The sequence below is a fragment of the Leucoraja erinacea genome, chromosome 26 (genome assembly GCF_028641065.1).
Source record: "Leucoraja erinacea ecotype New England chromosome 26, Leri_hhj_1, whole genome shotgun sequence".
Lineage (NCBI taxonomy): Eukaryota > Metazoa > Chordata > Chondrichthyes > Rajiformes > Rajidae > Leucoraja > Leucoraja erinaceus.
Genome location: NC_073402.1, coordinates 31,262,005 through 31,279,764, shown reverse-complemented (window position 1 = coordinate 31,279,764; position 17,760 = coordinate 31,262,005). Strand labels below are relative to the sequence as shown.

Sequence of the window (17,760 nt, the reverse complement as noted above, 5' to 3'; positions counted from 1 at the left end):
ATTCTCATGATGGCGGGACTGACATATGATGAAAGAATGGGTCGACTGGGCTTATATTCACTGGAATTGAGAAGAATGAGAGGGGATCTTATAGAAATTTAAAATTCTTAAGGGATTGGACAGGCTAGATGCAGGAAAAATGTTTCCAATGTTGGGGGAGTCCAGAACCAGGGGTCACAGTTTAAGAATAAGGGGTAGGCCATTTAGGACTGAGATGAGGAAAAATGTTTTCACCCGGAGAGTTGTGAATCTGTGGAATTCATTGCCCCAGATGGCTGTGGAGGCCAAGTCAATGGATATTTTTAAAGCAGAGATAGATAGATTGTTGATCAGTATGGGTGTCAGGGGTTATGGGGAGAAGACAGGAGAATGGGGTTAGGAGGGAGAGATAGATCAGTCATGATCAAATGGCGGAGTGGACTCAATGGGCCGAACGGCCTAATTCTGCTCCTATCACTTATGAACACGAGACCCAGGTTCGGTGGGCTGAAGGGCCTGATCCATGCTGTACCCCCAAACTCTTTAGCGGGACATTTTGATAGTTCCTTATCCGTATTGATAGGAATACCATGATGTTCTTCCCCTTTGTAAAGAAATCGTAAATGATTTCATTCCCAGAGGGTTTCCATCTAATCTAAAAACTTGAAAGCAACAAAGATTTGAAAAGACATGTCAATATTTGATACACTCAGTATTTGTGTGTAACTATACAATGTATGTCAACATAGATAACCTTTGCAAACACTACTGTGGAGTAACGCTAATCTGTGAGAGGATGCATGGGAGAACATGATATTCTTGCTGCTGAAAGTTCCAAATGTGAAATGTGTTGGTTTTTTTTTAATGTTTTTTGCTTGTGACTAAAATCCAAAATAAGGAAATTTGAACGTGTAAAATTATGAGGATATAGATAGGGTGGACAGAATATTTTTCCCCAAGATAGAAAAATATAAAGACTAGAGAGCATAGCTATAAAGCACGAGGGCAAAGTATCATGGAGGTGGGCGGGGTACAGAGAGGGTGGTGGGTGCCTGGAACTCATTGGTACAGGCGGATACACAGTGGCTTTTATGGCACGCACATGGACATGGAGGGAATTTCCATAAAGGAACTGCTGATGCTGTTTGAATCAATCAATCAATCAATCAATCAACCTTTATTGTCATCTTGCAAGCAACAGTTGTACAGTGCAAAATGAAAAGACGTTTCCCAGTGAATAGCGGAGCATCGCACATGAAATTTAAAACATTTCACACATAATAACACTAAAAACAATCCAGTCCCTGATGGAACAGTATAAATAGTTAAAAGCAGGTAAAACACAATGTTAAAATACAATAAACCAATCATAAAAATGTCCGGGGCAGCTGATTTGAGTGGCCAGTGCCAGTATTAAAGTGTCCGTGCCAGCCGCAGAATCAAGTGACTGTGAGTACAGAGTGACTGTTTAGCAGCCTCACAGCCTGTGGTAGGAAGCTGTTTAGCAGTCTTGTAGTCCGGGCTTTGATGCTTCGATATCTCTTGCCTGATGGCAGGAGATCCAGGTGTGTGTGGAGGGGGTGCAGTTTGTCCTTGGCAATTCTCTGAGCTTTTTTCAGACAGCGGCTCTGGAACAGTTCTTGTACCGAGGGTAGGGAGACGCCAATGATCCTCTCTGCTCCCCTCACTACCCTCTGCAGAGCCTTCCTGTCCGAGCAGTTGCTCCAAAGAACCAAAGATAGAGGAGTAAGCCATTTAGAACGGAGACGAGGAAACACTTTTTCACAGAGAGTGGTGAGTCTGTGGAATTCTCTGCCTCAGAGGGCGGTGGAGGCCGGTTCGCTGGATACTTTCAAGAGAGAGCTAGATAGGGTTCTTAAAGATAGCGGAGTCAAGGGATATGGGGAGAAGGCAGGATAGGGGTAGTGATTGGGGATGATCAGCCATGATCACATTGAATGGCCGGTGCTGGCTCGAAGGGCCGAATGTCTAAAATATCCACTGACTTGGATTCCACAGCCTTCTGTGCAAATAATTCTACAGATTCACCACCCTCTGACTAAAGATGTACACAGATGTATATCAGGTACACTGAAAAACCTTTGTTCTCGTGCAAACCAGTCAAAGAAAAGACTACTTTTGGGCAACATATTGGCACAGCGGATAGTGTTGCTGTCTCACAGAGCCAGAGACCCGGGTATGATCCTGACTACGGGTGCTGTCTGTGTGGAGTTTGTACGTTCTCCCCGTGACCTGCGTGGGTTTTCTCCGGGAGCTCCGGTTTCCTCCCGCAGATGTACAGGTTTGTAGGTTAATGGGCTTCGGTAAAATTGTCCCTAGTGTGTGCAGGATGGTGCTAGTATGCGGGGTGATTGTGGCTTCGCACGGACTGGATGGGCCGAAGGGCCTGTTTCTGTGCTGTACCTTTACTTTAGAGCAGGGATTCCCAACGTTTTTGTCCCGTTTCAAACCGTTGGCAACTTTAATAGCACATAACAATTTGGTCACTTGTTTATGAATAACTAATGATGAACAGATACCGGTATACCAGAACCACACACAGTCGGTCAATGTGAACACAATATGTACAGATCCACAATCAACAAACTTACCCCCTGGGTCAGTGAAATTTACCCGCAGGTCGGGAACCCTTACTGTAGAGATACAGCGCGGAAACAGGTCCTCTGACCCACCGAGTCCACGCTGACCAGCGATCACACCGCACACTAACTAGCACCATCCTGGGGACTATTTACGGAAGCCAGTTAACCTACAAACCTGTACGTCTTTGGAATGTGGAAGGGAGTCAAGTCAGGGGAGTTTATTGTCACGTGTCCCAGATAGGACAATGTATTTACTAGAATGTTGCCTGGGTTTCAGCAACTAAGTTACAGAGAAAGGATGAATAAGTTAGGTCTTTATTCTCTGGAGCGCAGAAGGTTAAGGGAGGACTTGATAGAGGTCTTTAAAATGATGAGAGGGAAAGACAGAGTTGATGTGGACAAGCTTTTCCCTTTGAGAATAGGGAAGATTCAAACAAGAGGACATGACTTCAGAATTAAGGGACAGAAGTTTAGGGGTAATATGAGGGGGAACTTCTTTACTCAGAGAGTGGTAGCGGTGTGGAATGAGCTTCCAGTGGAAGTGGTGGAGGCAGGTTCATTGGTATCATTTAAAAATAAATTGGATAGGCATGTGGATGAGAAGGGAATGGAGGGTTATGGTATGAGTGCAGGCAGGTGGGACTAAGGGTAAAAAAAATGTGTTCGGCACGGACTTGTAGGGCCGAGATGGCCTGTTTCCGTGATGTAATTGTTATATGGTTATATGGTTTTATATGGTTAATTCTTGCTTTGCATCAGCACAACGGAATATAGTTGGCATTGACAACAAAACAGATCAGTGTGTCCATATACCATGATATAAATATATACACACATCAATAAATCAAACCGCAGCAGCTGGAGAAAGTCTAAAGGTTGTGCATTGTGAACGGCTCCATTGTATTTATGCAGAGTGTTGTCTTTGACTGGAGAGCATGGAAATAGAAAGATTTTCTCTGTACACTTGGCAATAAGAAGCTAAACATGAACTCCTCTGCAGTACGGTGTGTGTGTGTGTGTATTTATTTAAGCATCTATCAGAGGCTGATTACGCTTTGCATTTGGAGTTGAACACTTTGTCCAGGTGACACGTGCACACTTTCATCGCAGATTTGTTTACCTGTAAATATCCAAAGGTGTTCTGTACACCGTTAGTTGTTACTGCTCGACAGTGTGTTACTGCTGTGTTAGTATTACCAACATTCGTGGGCTGTTTTGATTCGGGGGGGGGGGGCTTGAGTCGTCTGTTTATTGTGAGCAATTCTGGGCATCATATCTGAAGAAGGATGTGCAGGCTCTGGAGAGGGCCCAGAGGAGGTTTTTACAAGAATAATTCCCAGTGAAAAGCTTTAATTTGCGTTGTATCCAAACAGCCGAAATATACTATATATGAACATAATCCGTTCAAACTCCAGTGCATCAGGTGGAGCAAAGGGGAAGATACAGAGTGCAGAATATAGTTCTCAGCATTGTAGCATCAGCACCAGTTCCACAGACAAAGTCCAATGTCCGCAATGGGGTAGAGGTGAATCGGACAGTACCCCAGCTTATGGAAGGGCCGTTCAGAAGCCTGATAGAAACATAGAAACATAGGAACATAGAAACATAGAAATTAGGTGCAGCAGTGGGCCATTCAGCCCTTCGAGCCTGCACCGCCATTCAATATGATCATGGCTGATCATCCAACTCAGTATCCCGTACCTGCCTTCTCTCCATACCCCCCTGATCCCCTTAGCCACAAGGGCCACATCTAACTCCCTCTTAAATATAGCCAATGAACTGGCCTCAACTACCCTCTGTGGCAGAGAATTCCAGAGATTCACCACTCTCTGTGTGAAAAATGTTCTTCTCATCTCGGTTTTAAAGGATTTCCCCTTTATCCTTAAGCTGTGACCCCTTGTCCTGGACATCCCTAACATCGGGAACAATCTTCCTGCATCTAGCCTGTCCAACCCCTTAAGAATTTTGTAAGTTTCTATAAGATCCTCTCTCAATCTTCTAAATTCTAGAGAGTATAAACCAAGTCTATCCAGTCTTTCTTCATAAGACAGTCCTGACATCCCAGGACTCAGTCTGGTGAACCGTCTCTGCACTCCCTCTATGGCAATAATGTCCTTCCTCAGATTTGGAGACCAAAACTGTACGCAATACTCCAGGTGTGGTCTCACCAAGACCCTGTACAACTGCAGTAGAACCTCTCTGCTCCTATACTCAAATCCTTTTGCAATGAAAGCTAACATATCATTCACTTTCTTTACTGCCTGCTGCACCTGCATGCCTACCTTCAATGACTGGTGTACCATGACACCCAGGTCTCGCTGCATCTCCCCCTTTCCCAATCGGCCACCATTTAGATAATAATCTGCTTTCCTGTTTTTGCCACCAAATGGATAACCTCACATTTATCCACATAATATGATTGATAACAGAGGGGAAGAAGCTGTTCCTGAGTCTGGTGGTGCGCGCTTTCAAGCTTCTGTACCTTCTGCCGGACGGGAGCGGGGAGAAGAAGGGATGACCGGGGTGGGACAGGGACAGGGACAAGTCTTTGATTATGTTATACTGGACTTTCCTCCGCAGATGCTGCCTGACCCGTTGAGTTCTTCCAGCACTTTGTACTTTGCTCAAGATTCCAACATCTGCAGTTTTCCTTGTGTCTCCATCCAAGTTACACTGCGTCACTGACAGTTTGAGTCAGCACTAACGTGCGAGTCAGCATTAGTGGAACACTGATAAGGTGTTTTGCTTCATTGGGAGATTATTGTGTAACTTCTTTTGTAAGATTAATGAGCTGGATTATTTTCTCAGGCGCTGCAGAATGAATAATTGCAACAAGACTGTTTCTGCCGTTGTATAACGAAGAAGATGAGGAGGAATTTCTTTAGTCAGAAGGTGGTGAATCTGCGGAATTCATTGCCACGGACGGCTGTGGAGGTCAATAGACAATTGGTGTAGGAGGAGGCCATTCGGCCCTTCGAGCCAGCACCGCCATTAAATGCAATCATGGCTGATCATCCACAATCGGTACCCCCCGTTCCTGCCTTCTCAACAAGTTGAATATTTTTAAGGCAGAGATAGATAGATTGTTGAACAGTACAGATGTTAAGGGTAGTCAGGATGTCAGTCTGAGGAAGGGTTTTGGCCCAAAACGTTGCCTATTTCCTTCGCTCCATAGATGCTGCTGCACCCGCTGAGTTTCTCCAGCTTTGTTGTGTACCTTCGATTTTCCAGCATCTGCAGTTTCTTCTTTAACAGATGTTATGGGGAGAAGGCAGGAGAATGTGGTTACAAGTCCTCTTGAAATAAATGCTAGCAGTGAGTTTGCTTTCTATACAATACCCATTTGATTTCCAGAATCTCCCGGCTGGCAGGCACGTTTACTTTCTGCAAGACACAATGTGCTGGAGGAACTCAATGGGTCGTGGATAATCTGTGGAGTGAATAGACAGGCGATGGTTTGGGTTGGGACCCTTCTTCAGACTAATGAGGGGGGGGGGGATGAAAGCTGGAAGAGAGGAGGGGAAGAACGAGGGCTAGAGAGTGATAGGTGGACACTGATGAGGGTGCCGAATACTTTAGACCAGTGGTTCTCAACCTTTTTTCAGTGATGTACCCCCTGTGAAATATTTTTTCAGCCAAGTACCCCCTAACCAGCGCAAAGCATTTTTGGTTGAAAAAAAAAAGACCATCAGTGCCATCAGTGTCTGATTTATTAAACTTTGGAACTGATAAACGCGTACAAAATTCAAACATTTGAAAAAAAACTACACGAATGCAGACGATTAGTTATTTTTAAAGGATTTTTGCATGGATGCTACTTTTAAAATATATGTAGGCCTATATTTTAAAATCTCACGCACCCCCTGGGGTACGCGTACCCCCATTTGGGAACCACTGCTTTAGACTTTAGAGATACAGCACGGAAACAGGCCCTTCGCCCCCATGCCGACCCGTAATCCACACACACACACACACGCGCACGCACACACACACACACACACACACACACACACACACACACACACACACACACACACACACACACACACACACACACACACACACACACACACACACACACACACACACACACACACACACACACACACACACACTTTACAATTATACCCAAGCCAATGAACCTCTAAACCTGAACGTCTTTGGAGTGTGAGAGGAAACCGGAGAAAACCCCACGCGGGTCACAGGGAGAACGTGCAAACTCCACACAGACAGCACCCGTAGTCAGGATGGAACCCGGGTCTCTGGCGCTGTGAGGCAGCAACTCTACCGCTGCGACACCGTGTGTAGTTTACCGCCTTTGTTGCTTGCTCTAGTCTCCCGTCTCATCCCAGAGTTTGGTGTGTGCTGCCCGCTCCCCAGCCCCTATCTCCGTGGCTGCGTTATCTGCAGCTCTCCCCCCCCCACCGTGCTCCTTTCCTCTCCTATCTCCACTTGTCTTCCAAACCGCGCAACTCCCACACCCGTGCATGCCCTTGCAGCTGGGCAGCCCCACGCTGCAAGCGGGCAGGCCTGCTATCTGCTCACCGGATACACACAAGTACACACTGTCCCCTTTCCTTTGTGCCTTGTTAAGTGTGCTCGAGCTATTCTGCCAAACCATAGCCTTGAAATTGGGCGGTGAAACGTCACCTCGAGTGTGTGGTTGCAAATAAAGGATTTCATCTCTGTACAGCACAGAAACGAGCCCTTCTGGACAAAATCATCCATGGCCCATCTAAGCTAGTCCCATTTGGCCCACGTCCCTCATCCTTTCCTATCCGTGATCCAGCCCGTGTCTTTTTTCATAGGTTCTCAGGGCAGAATTAGGCCATTCGGCCCATCGAGTCTACTCCGCCATTCAGTCATGGCTGATCTATCTCTCCCTCTCAGCCCCATTCTCCTGCCTTCTCCCCTTAACCCCCGACACCCGTACTAATCAATTTGGTACTAATGTTTCGTTTAGCTCAGTTTAGAGATACAGCGTGGAAACAGGCCCTTCGGCCCACCTAGTCCATGCCGACCCTAGATCACCCATTCACACTAAGTCCATGTTATCCCACTTTCCCCATTGTGCTGCCCGCTTCAGCCTCAATTATAATATTTCTCTTTCTGGATTTGATTTTGGAACACTCTTGATTTGAGCACTACAATTCAATTAAATACACTAGGCTTATAAAATATTTCGGTGATTCGAAAGGCTTGGATAGAGTGGATGTGGAGAGGATGTTTCCACTAGTGGGAGAGTCTAGGAAAAGAGGGCACAGCCTCAGAATTAAAGGACGTTCCTTTAGGAAGAAGATGAGGAGGAATTTCTTTAGTCAGAAGGTGGTGAATCTGCAGAATTCATTGCCCCAGACGGCTGTGGAGGACAATAGACAATAGGTGCAGGAGTAGGCCATTCGGCCCTTCGAGCCAGCACCGCCATTAAATGCAATCATGGCTTATCATCCACAATCAGTACCGCGTTCCTGCCTTCTCAACAAGTTGAATATTTTTAAGGCAGAGATAGATAGATTGTTGAACAGTACAGATGTTAAGGGTAGTCAGGATGTCAGTCTGAGGGGTTTCGGCCCAAAACATCTGATGTCAGTCTGAAGAAGGGTTTCGGCCCAAAACGTTGCCTATTTCCTTCGCTCCATAGATGCTGCTGCACCCGCTGAGTTTCTCCAGCTTTTTTGTGTACCTTCGATTTTCCAGCATCTGCAGTTCCTTCTTAAACAGATGTTATGGGGAGAAGGCAGGAGAATGTGGTTACAAATCCTCTTGAAATAAATGCTAGCAGTGAGTTTGCTTTCTATACAAAACCGATTTGATTTGCAGATTCACTTTTTGGGGAATCCTGCACCAGCTCCCAAGTCCCTTTGCAATTCCGATTTTTCTGGATTCTCTCCCCATTTAGAGAATAATAACCATGGCTGATCTATCTCTCCCTCGCATTGAAACATTTTGTCACCTGTGGAAGCCATCGGTTCAACCTAACCTTGTCGCCTTTTATCAATTTGAGGCTTGTAGTTTGACCATTAGACTCTTTAAAGGGGAAACATAGAAACATAGAAACATAGAAACATAGAAATTAGGTGCAGGAGTAGGCCATTTGGCTCTTGCCAAATGGCCTACTCCTCGAGCCTGCACCGCCATTCAATATGATCATGGCTGATCATCCAACTCAGTATCCCGTACCTGCCTTCTCTCCATACCCCCTGATCCCCTTAGCCACAAGGGCCACATCTAACTCCCTCTTAAATATAGCCAATGAACTGGCCTCAACTACCCTCTGTGGCAGAGAGTTCCAGAGATTCGCCACTCTCTGCGTGAAAAAAGTTCTTCTCATCTCGGTTTTAAAAGATTTCCCCTTTATCCTTAAGCTGTGACCCCTTGTCCTGGACTTCCCCAACATCGGGAGCAATCTTCCTGCATCTAGCCTGTCCAACCCCTTAAGAATTTTGTAAGTTTCTATAAGATCCCCTCTCAATCTTCTAAATTCTAGAGAGTATAAACCAAGTCTATCCAGTCTTTCTTCATAAGACAGTCCTGACATCAAATGGAGGGAATAATCCCTCCATTTAATAAATACGAAAGGAGAAACAAACTCTCTATATAAAATATTTGTTTTTTTCCTTGCTTCTGCAGTTCCCTGTCTCCACGTTTCATCATCTGCAGTTCTTTGCATCTTTCTACGTTGCAGCTCCTGCAGTTCCTTGTCTCTGCGGGGAGGAGGGAGGGGGGGGGGGGGGGGAGGGAGAGGGGGAGGAGAGGGGGGGGGGAGGGGGAGGGGGGCGCGTTGTTGGTATCAGGCCATTATTGGGCCTGGGGCAGGCAGTGGGGAGGTTGCCCCGGGCCGGCCCAGGTGTATCAAAGACATGGCCACCCGCACACACAGAGGCTTGTTGCTTGGTAGAAATGTAACTCTCCTTCTCACCATTAAAGTATGCACTTGCCCGATTCTCCCCCTTTAATGGCAATAATTCAAAATGCATTTTGTCCAGGGGATTAGGATTAGGATTGTTGTGCAATTTTTTTAAATTCTTAATTTGAGGATATTTTTTTACATTAAAAAAAGAATGGTAAGACATGCCTGCAACTGTTCGGTGAACTACATGTTGTAATCGGCGCTAAGTAATTCTTATCAGCTTGCAAATAGGAAAGAAAGCTTCCTGGAAGGGTTGAAATTTAACTCCCCTTTTCACGAGTGTTGTTGCATCGTTCTCATCTGTTTATTGGCAATAACTCAAAATGTATAATGTCCCCGCGATGAGGATTGTTGTGCAAATTCGCTATTCTTAATTTTAAGAATTTTAATTCTACATGTTTTTAAAAATAATTTAAAGGCTTGCATGCAATCAGTGTTAGAAGGCGTGAAGAAGGGTCTCGACTCGAAACATCACCCATTCCCTTTTGTCCCGCTGAGTCGCGGCTAGATGCAGGAAGATTGCTCCCGATGTTGGGGAAGTCCAGGACAAGGGGTCACAGCTTAAGGATAAGGGGGAAATCCTTTAAAACCGAGATGAGAATAACTTTTTGCACACAGGGAGTGGTGAATCTCTGGAACTCTCTGCCGCAGAGGGTAGTCGAGGCCAGTTCATTGGCTATATTTAAGAGGGGGTTAGATGTGGCCCTTGTGGCTAAGTGGATCAGGGGGTATGGAGAGAAGGCAGGTACGGGATACTGAGTTGGATGATCAGCCATGATCGTATTGAATGGCGGTGCAGGCTCGAAGGGCGAATGGCCTACTCCTGCACCTAATTTCTATGTTTCTAATCTATCTCTCTCTCGCTCTCTCCCAAATCCAATTTCCCTGCATTCTCCCCTTGACACTCGTTCTAATCGAGAAACTTGTCCAGCATTTTGTGGGTGGACGGAGAAACTCAGCGGGCGAGGCAGCATCTCTGGAGAGAAGGAATGGGCGATGTTTCGGGTCGAGACCCTTCTCCAGACTGACGGTGTCTATCTTCAGTGTATCGGTGAAGTCCGAGTTGCAATCGGTGCCAAGTCCATTCCGATCAGCCTGGAGCTAAATAAAAACATTGTGTCTGTAGGAAGGAACGGCAGGGGCTGGTTTACACCGAAGATAGACACAAAATGCTGGAGTATCTCGGCGGGACAGGCATCGTCTCTGGAGAGAAGGAATGGGGGTGAAGAATGGTCTCCAGAGACGCTGCCTGTCCCGCTGAGTTACTCCAGCATTTTGTGTGTCTTGTCCTTTCATAGTGTGTGTCCTATGCTAGGCAGTGCCATAGAGCAAGCACTGGGGCAGCTGGGCTGTTGCTGCAATGGGCTCGCTGTAGAGGGACGAGTTTGCCACGGAAGTGGACAATAGACTTATTATTATTGCACTACTAGTGTTTTGTGTGTGTGTGTGTACGTGTGTGTGTGCGTGTGTGTGCGTGTGTGTATGTGTGTGCGTGTGTGTACGTGTGTGTGTGTGTTGTGTGTGTGTGTGTGTGTGTGTGTGTGTTGTGTGCGCGTGTGTGTGTTGTGTGTGTGTTGTGTGTATGTGTGTGTGTGTACGTGTGTGTCTTTGTGTGTGTACGTGTGTGTGTTGTGTGTGTGTGTGCGCGTGTGTGTGTTTGTGTGTGTGTGTGTGTGTGTGTGTACGTGTGTGTGTGTGTGTGTGTGTGTGTGTGTGTGTGTGTGTGTGTGTGTGTGTGTGTGTGTGTGTGTGTGTGTGTGTGTGTGTGTCTGCATATATATATATATGTGTGTGTGTGTCTGCATATATATATATGTGTGTGTGTGTGTGTGTGTCTGCATATGTGTCCCAGATACAACAATTACATTCTTACTTGCTGAAGTCTGAAAAAGGGTCTCGACCCGAAACGTCACCCATTGCTTCTCTCCGGAGATGCTGCCTGTCCCACTTTTAAATCGAAGGTAGACACAAAAAGCTGGAGTAACTCAGCGGGACAGGCAGCATCTCAGGAGAGAAGGAATGGGTGACGTTTCGGGTCTAGACCCTTCTCCAGACTTCAGCAAGCAATAAGAAAGTCATTGTTCTATCTGGGACACACGACAATAAGACAATCTTTGTTCTTGACTCTTGAAGTGCGTGTGTGTGTGTGTGTGTGTGTGTATGTGTGTGTGTGTGTGTGTATGTGTGTGTGTGTGTGTGTGTGTATATTTGTGAGTGTGTGTGTGTATTTGTGTGTGTGTGTGTGTGTGTGTGTGTGTGTGTGTGTGTGTGTGTGTGTGTGTGTGTGTGTGTGTGTGTGTGTGTGTGTGTGTGGGTGTGTGTGTGAACCAAAGATCACAGAGTCAGCCACGCACCGCATCTCAGTGTGAGATTTGGATCTCTCGCCCCTTTGTGCAAATTCTGTTTTTGCAAAAACTCGCAGGAGCGCTGTAGAAGCACGTTCATTTGCATAGGGGAGACGTGATACATATATATATATATATAGTAAAGTTGCGTCGACAAATGTGTTTAAGAAAGAACTGCAGATGCTGGAAAATCGAAGGTAGACAAAAGTGATGGAGAAACTCAGCGGGTGCAGCAGCATCTATGGAGCGAAGGAAATAAATAGGCAACGTTTCGGGACGAAACCCTTCAGGAAGGAGGGTGTGCAGTTCCTTCGTTCCATAGATGCTGCTGCACCCGCTGAGTTTCTCCAGCACTTGTGTCTACCTTAGATAGATAGCTAGATAGATACAGCGTGGAAGCAGACCCTTCAATCCCAACTTTCCCCTCACCGGCCAACATGCCCCATCTACACTAGTCCCACCTGCCTGCGTTTGGCCCATATTCCTCTGAACCTGTTCTATCCATGTACCTGTCAAATAAAGAATCGGGAGTTTTTATCCTGAGTGTTTAAGAAGCAACTGCAGATGCTGGAAAATCGAAGGTAGACAAAAAATGCTGGAGAAACTCAGCGGGTGCAGCAGCATCTATGGAGCGAAGGAAATAAATAGGCAACGTTACGGGACGAAACTCTTAAGGAAATAGGCAACGTTACGGGACGAAATCCTTCAGGAAGGAAATAGGCAACGTTTCGTTCCGAAACCCTTTGGGAAGGAGGGTGTGCAGTTCCTTCAGGAAGGAAATAGGTAACGTTTCGTGCCGAAACCTTCGGGTTTCGTCCCGAAACGTTGCCTATTTCCTGCGCTCCATAGATGCTGCTGCACCCGCTGAGTTTCTCCAGCATTTTCGTTGCATTGACAAATGTTAGACTGAGTTTGCAGCGGGATGGGGCGGGGAGGGGCGGTGCTGGGCGGTGCTGTGTGACGGGGGACGCGGCTATATATAAGGGCGGAGCGGTCAGTCCCTGCCGCCGGAGAGAGGGGAGTCCACGCCGCTCCGCTCCGTCCCCGGTCCAGTCCCCGACATGAGGGTCTCAGCTCCCCCTCGCAGCGCTGCCGGCGAGCCGGCGCTGAAGGACTACCTCACCTGCGACTACTGCAAGCGGGTCCGCCCCCAGGTGAGTGGGCAGCCGGCCAGGTGGAGCCTCTCCTCTCACCTGAATGAGGGGGGGTCCAGCAACCAACGCCTGGACCCCCTGGGGGTCACCAGGATGAGGGGAGGGGAGGGGAGGGCCTGGACAGAGTGGATGTGGACAGGATGTTTCCACTGGTGGGAGAGTCTAGGACTAGAGGGCACAGCCTCAGAATTAAAGGATGTTCCTTTAGAAAGGAGATGAAACAGAAATATCGAAAATAGGTGCAGGAGGAGGCCATTCGGCCCTTCGAGCCAGCACCGCCATTCATTGTGGTCATGGCTGATCGTCCCCAATCAATAACCCGTGCCTGCCTTCTCCCCATATCAGATTCAGATTCAGATTCAGATTCAATTTTAATTGTCATTGTCATTGTCAGTGTACAGTACAGAGACAACGAAATGCATTAGATATCCCTTGACTCCACCAGCCCCTAGAGCTCTATCTAACTCTCTCTTAAATCCACCCAGTGATTTGGCCTCCACTGTGCCCTCTGTGGCAGGGAATTCCACAACTCCCTGGGTGAAAAGGTTTTTTTTCTCACCTCGGTCTTAAATGACCTCCCCTTTATGAGGAGCAACTTCTTCAGTCGGAGGGTGGTGAATCTGTGGGATTCATTCATTGCCGCAGAGGGCTGTGGAGGCCAAGTCAGTGGGTGGTTTTTAAGACAAGTTTCTTGATTAGAATGAGTGTCAAGGGGATATGGGATTGGGAGAGGGAGAGAGATATTGGCCGTGAGTGAATGGCGGAGTATACTGGATGGGCCGAATGGCCGAACTCTACTTGTGAACTGATAACGTTAGTGTTTTGCTGTTTCCCTGAGATTATTGCTGGAGTTGAGCTGCGAGATCTCCTCGTCCCACCCACCCTTCCCTGTCTTCTCTTCAGTTGCCACCTCTCCCAGCTGCCACCGTGCTTTAGTAACCCGTAGGAAGGAACCGCAGGTGCTGGTTTACACCGAAAGATAGACACAAAATGCTGGAGTAACTGGGCGGGTCAGACAGCATCCCTGGAGAAAATGAATAGGTGAGGCTTCTTCAGGCTGTGTCTATCAGCATTTTGTGTCTATCCTCTGGATTTAAGCAAGTTGGCTGCAAGGAACAAGAACAGGTGCTGGAACATTCCCTGAGGGGGCTGATACGGGTGTGATTCCTTTGCAATAATTCCCCAACCCTGATCCATGTGCATTACGAATAGATGTGTATCTCCCCCCCCCCCCCCCCCCATACCCCCCCCCCCGTTATTGGGGTGCCCCCTCCGTAATTATTGCCCCCTCCATTGTGGTTTTTTGGGGGTGCCCTCTCCCTGTTGTCATTCACATCCTGCACAATCTGTACCGTCTACAATAGTTCCCACTAGTAACTATTGGGGTTCCCTCCCCCTCCCCATTGTAATTAATAGGGTGCATTTTCCCCCATGAACTATTGGGGTACACAAGCTGGGTCTAATTATCTTCATGGTTTATTTTTTAGTCGTGTAGATTTCCAGCTCCGTGCTTCACTTCCCGCTGCCTGCCCGCCCGCCTCTGTTTACTTCCCAGCTGATTTATGGAATTTGGCAGCTCAGCTCCCAGCCAAGCGTTTGGGTTGAGACCAGATAGAGCAGGAATTAGCCAGACTAATGTTTTTCAAATGCCATGGTGGCTATTTAATTCTGCTTGCTTGAACCAGCCTCCACACCCATCTATCCAAGCCATCAATTAATTCAATATGTAATTAATTCACATATCTATATAGATATATTTGTGTGTGTATGTGTGTGTATAATTGTGTGTGTGTGTGTATATAATTTTGTGTGTGTGTGTGTGTATACATACACACACATACATACATACATACACATGCCCACACACATGCATATAAGTATAGTCTCTTCATGAGTTTAAGTTTGCTCACACCACAATGATAAACCTTCGAAATCCTGCAGGAAATTTCTCGAGCTTAAAGCTGGAAAGGGTGCAGAGGAGATTTACTGCGCTCGTGGGAGAGGTTGGGCTTTTTTCCTAGGGGTGCAGGGGCAAGAGGGGTCATCTTACAGGGGTATACAAGATCACAAAGGGGGGGCTAGATACGGTTGAATGCACATGGCCTTTTAAACAGAGTAGGGGGAGTCGAGAACCAGAGGATGTAGGTTTAAGGTGAGGGGAAAGACAGAAATGGGGTCGGGCAGCACCTGTAATTGAATTGCGTAGGAAGGAACTGCAGATGCTGGTTTACCAGGAAGATAGAGCCTAAATGCTGGAGTAACTCAGCGGGTCAGGTAACATCCTTGGCTCCAGAGATGCCACCTGACCCGCTGAGTTACTCCAGCATTTTGTGTCGACCTGTGATTGAATTAATTGGATGAAAGATACAACACGGAAACAGGCCCTTCAGCCCATCGAGTCCACGCTAGTTCTATGTTATCCCACGCTCCCATCCACTCCCTACACAGTAGGGCCAATTAACCTACAAACCCGCACGTCTTTGGGATGTGGGAGGAAACTGGGTGAACCTGCAAACCCCACACGGACAGCACCCAACGTCAGGATCGAACCTGGGTCTGTGGCTCAGAGGCAGCAGAACGACCCACTGATTATTCTTACACTGCTGCATACACCAGCTGAGTTTCTTACATCACACCCGTCCCCTTCCACACATCGCCCCTCTATCATTCGCCAGGCTATGTCCCGCCCCCACCTCTACTCCATCAGTCTGAAGAAGGGTCCCGACCTGAAACGTCTTCTGTCCATTCCTTCCACCGATGCTGTCTGACCCTCGAGTTCCTCCAGCACTTGGTATTTTGCTCAGGATTCCAACAACATAGAAACATAGAAATTAGGTGCAGGAGTAGAGGCCATTCGGCCCTTCGAGCCTGCACCGCCATTTAATATGATCATGGCTGATCATCCAACTCAGTATCCCGTACCTGCCTTCTCTCCATACCCCCTGATCCCCTTAGCCACAAGGGCCACATCTAACTCCCTCTTAAATATAGCCAATGAACTGTGCCTCGACTACCCTCTGCGGCAGAGAGTTCCAGAGATTCACCATTCTCTGTGTGAAAAAAGTTCTTCTCATCTCGGTTTTAAAGGATTTTCCCCCTTATCCTTAAGCTGTGACCCCTTGCCCTGGACTTCCCCAACATCGGGAGCAATCTTCCTGCATCTAGCCTGTCCAACCCCTTAAGAATTTTTTGTACTTGGAGATATTGCCTTCAATTCCCTCATCCAGATCATTAATATATATTGTAAATAGCTGGGGTCCCAGCACTGAGCCTTGCGGTACCCCACTAGTCACTGCCTGCCATTCTGAAAAGGACCCGTTTACAACTGAGATCCTTGTACCTCCAATCTATGCTCATAGGGTGCAGTCACCTGGGATTGGATATAATCTTACCACTTGTTCTACATAAGTCTGACGCTTAGAATTAACTGGTTAAATTTACTCCCTGCTTCAGGAAATTGGTAAAATGTGTTATGGTCTGTGGGACTGGTAACATCTCTGGAGAGAAGGAATGGCTGATGTTTTGGGTTGGATGTGGAAAGAAAGTTTCCACCAGTGGGAGAGTCTAGGGCTAGAGGTCACACTCAGAATTAAAGGGCATTCCTTGAGAAGGGAGATGAGGAGGAAATTCTTTAGTCAGAAGGTGGTGAATCAGGAATTATTTGCCGCAAAAGACTGTGAAAGCCAAGCCAATGGATATTTTTAAGGCAGAGACTGACAGATTCTTGATCAGTATGGGTGTCAGAAGTTATGGGTAGAAGGCAAGAGGATGGGATTAGGAGGGAGGAAGAGATAGATCAGCCATGATTGAATGGTCTTGATGGGCCGAATGGCCAGATTCTGCTCTTCCAGCTTATAGAAACATAGAAAATAGGTGCAGGAGTAGAGGCCATTCGGCCCTTCGAGCCTGCACAGCCATTCAATATGATCATGGCTGATCATCCAACTCGGTATCCTATCCCTGCCTTCTCTCCATACCCCCTGATCCATTTAGCCACAAGGGCCACATCTAACTCCCTCTTAAATATAGCCAATGAACTGGCCTCAACTACCTTCTGCGGCAGAGAATTCCAGAGATTCACCTCTCTCTGTGTGAAAAAGGTTTTCCTCATCTCGGTCCTAAAAGATTTCCCCCTTGTCCTTAAACTGTGACCCCTTGTTCTGGACTTCCCCAACATCAGGAACAATCTTCCTGCATCAAGCCTGTCCAACCCCTTAAGATTTTTTTAAGTTTCTATAAGATCCCCCCCTCAATCTTCTAAATTCTAGCGAGTACAAGCCGAGTCTATCCAGATTCAGATTCAGATACAATTTTAATTGTCATTGTCAGTGTACAGTACAGAGACAACGAAATGCATTTAGCATCTCCCTGGAAGAGCGACATAGCAAATGATTTGAAGAAATAATAATAAGTATCCAGTCTTTCTTCATATGAAAGTCCTGACATCCCAGGAATCAATCTGGTGAACCTTCTCTGTACTCCCTCGATGGCAAGAATGTCTTTCCTCAGATTAGGAGACCAAAACTGTACGCAATACTCCAGGTGTGGTCTCGCCAAGACCCTGTACAACTGCAGTAGAACCTCCCTGCTCCTATAGTCAATTCCTTACGCGCTTACCAGACGTTATGTCAAAGCTGCCATTGAAAGACCTGGCAATTCTGTCAAGGAATGTGTAGACAAGTTGGAATTGGTTTTCAGAGATGGGTGAGACAGGTAGGGCAAATGGATGATGTAATGAAAAGGGATGCTGGTGCAATGACTCTGCATAG

General features: G+C 46.9%; 1 protein-coding gene across 4 annotated transcripts in view; it reads left to right on the top strand.

The window, feature by feature from the left end:
• The window catches only part of LOC129709936 (sestrin-1-like), a 55,581-nt gene that overhangs the window by 15,352 nt on the left and 22,469 nt on the right, over positions 1-17,760 (top strand). The window contains exon 1 of one of the 4 annotated variants that reach the window (XM_055656632.1): positions 12,838-12,991. The exons of the other annotated variants lie outside the window; for them this stretch is intronic. Coding sequence (XP_055512607.1) covers positions 12,899-12,991 — 93 coding nt within the window. The 5' untranslated portion in view covers positions 12,838-12,898. Of the gene's footprint in view, positions 1-12,837; positions 12,992-17,760 lie in introns of those variants that run through there. 4 annotated transcript variants of the gene reach the window in all.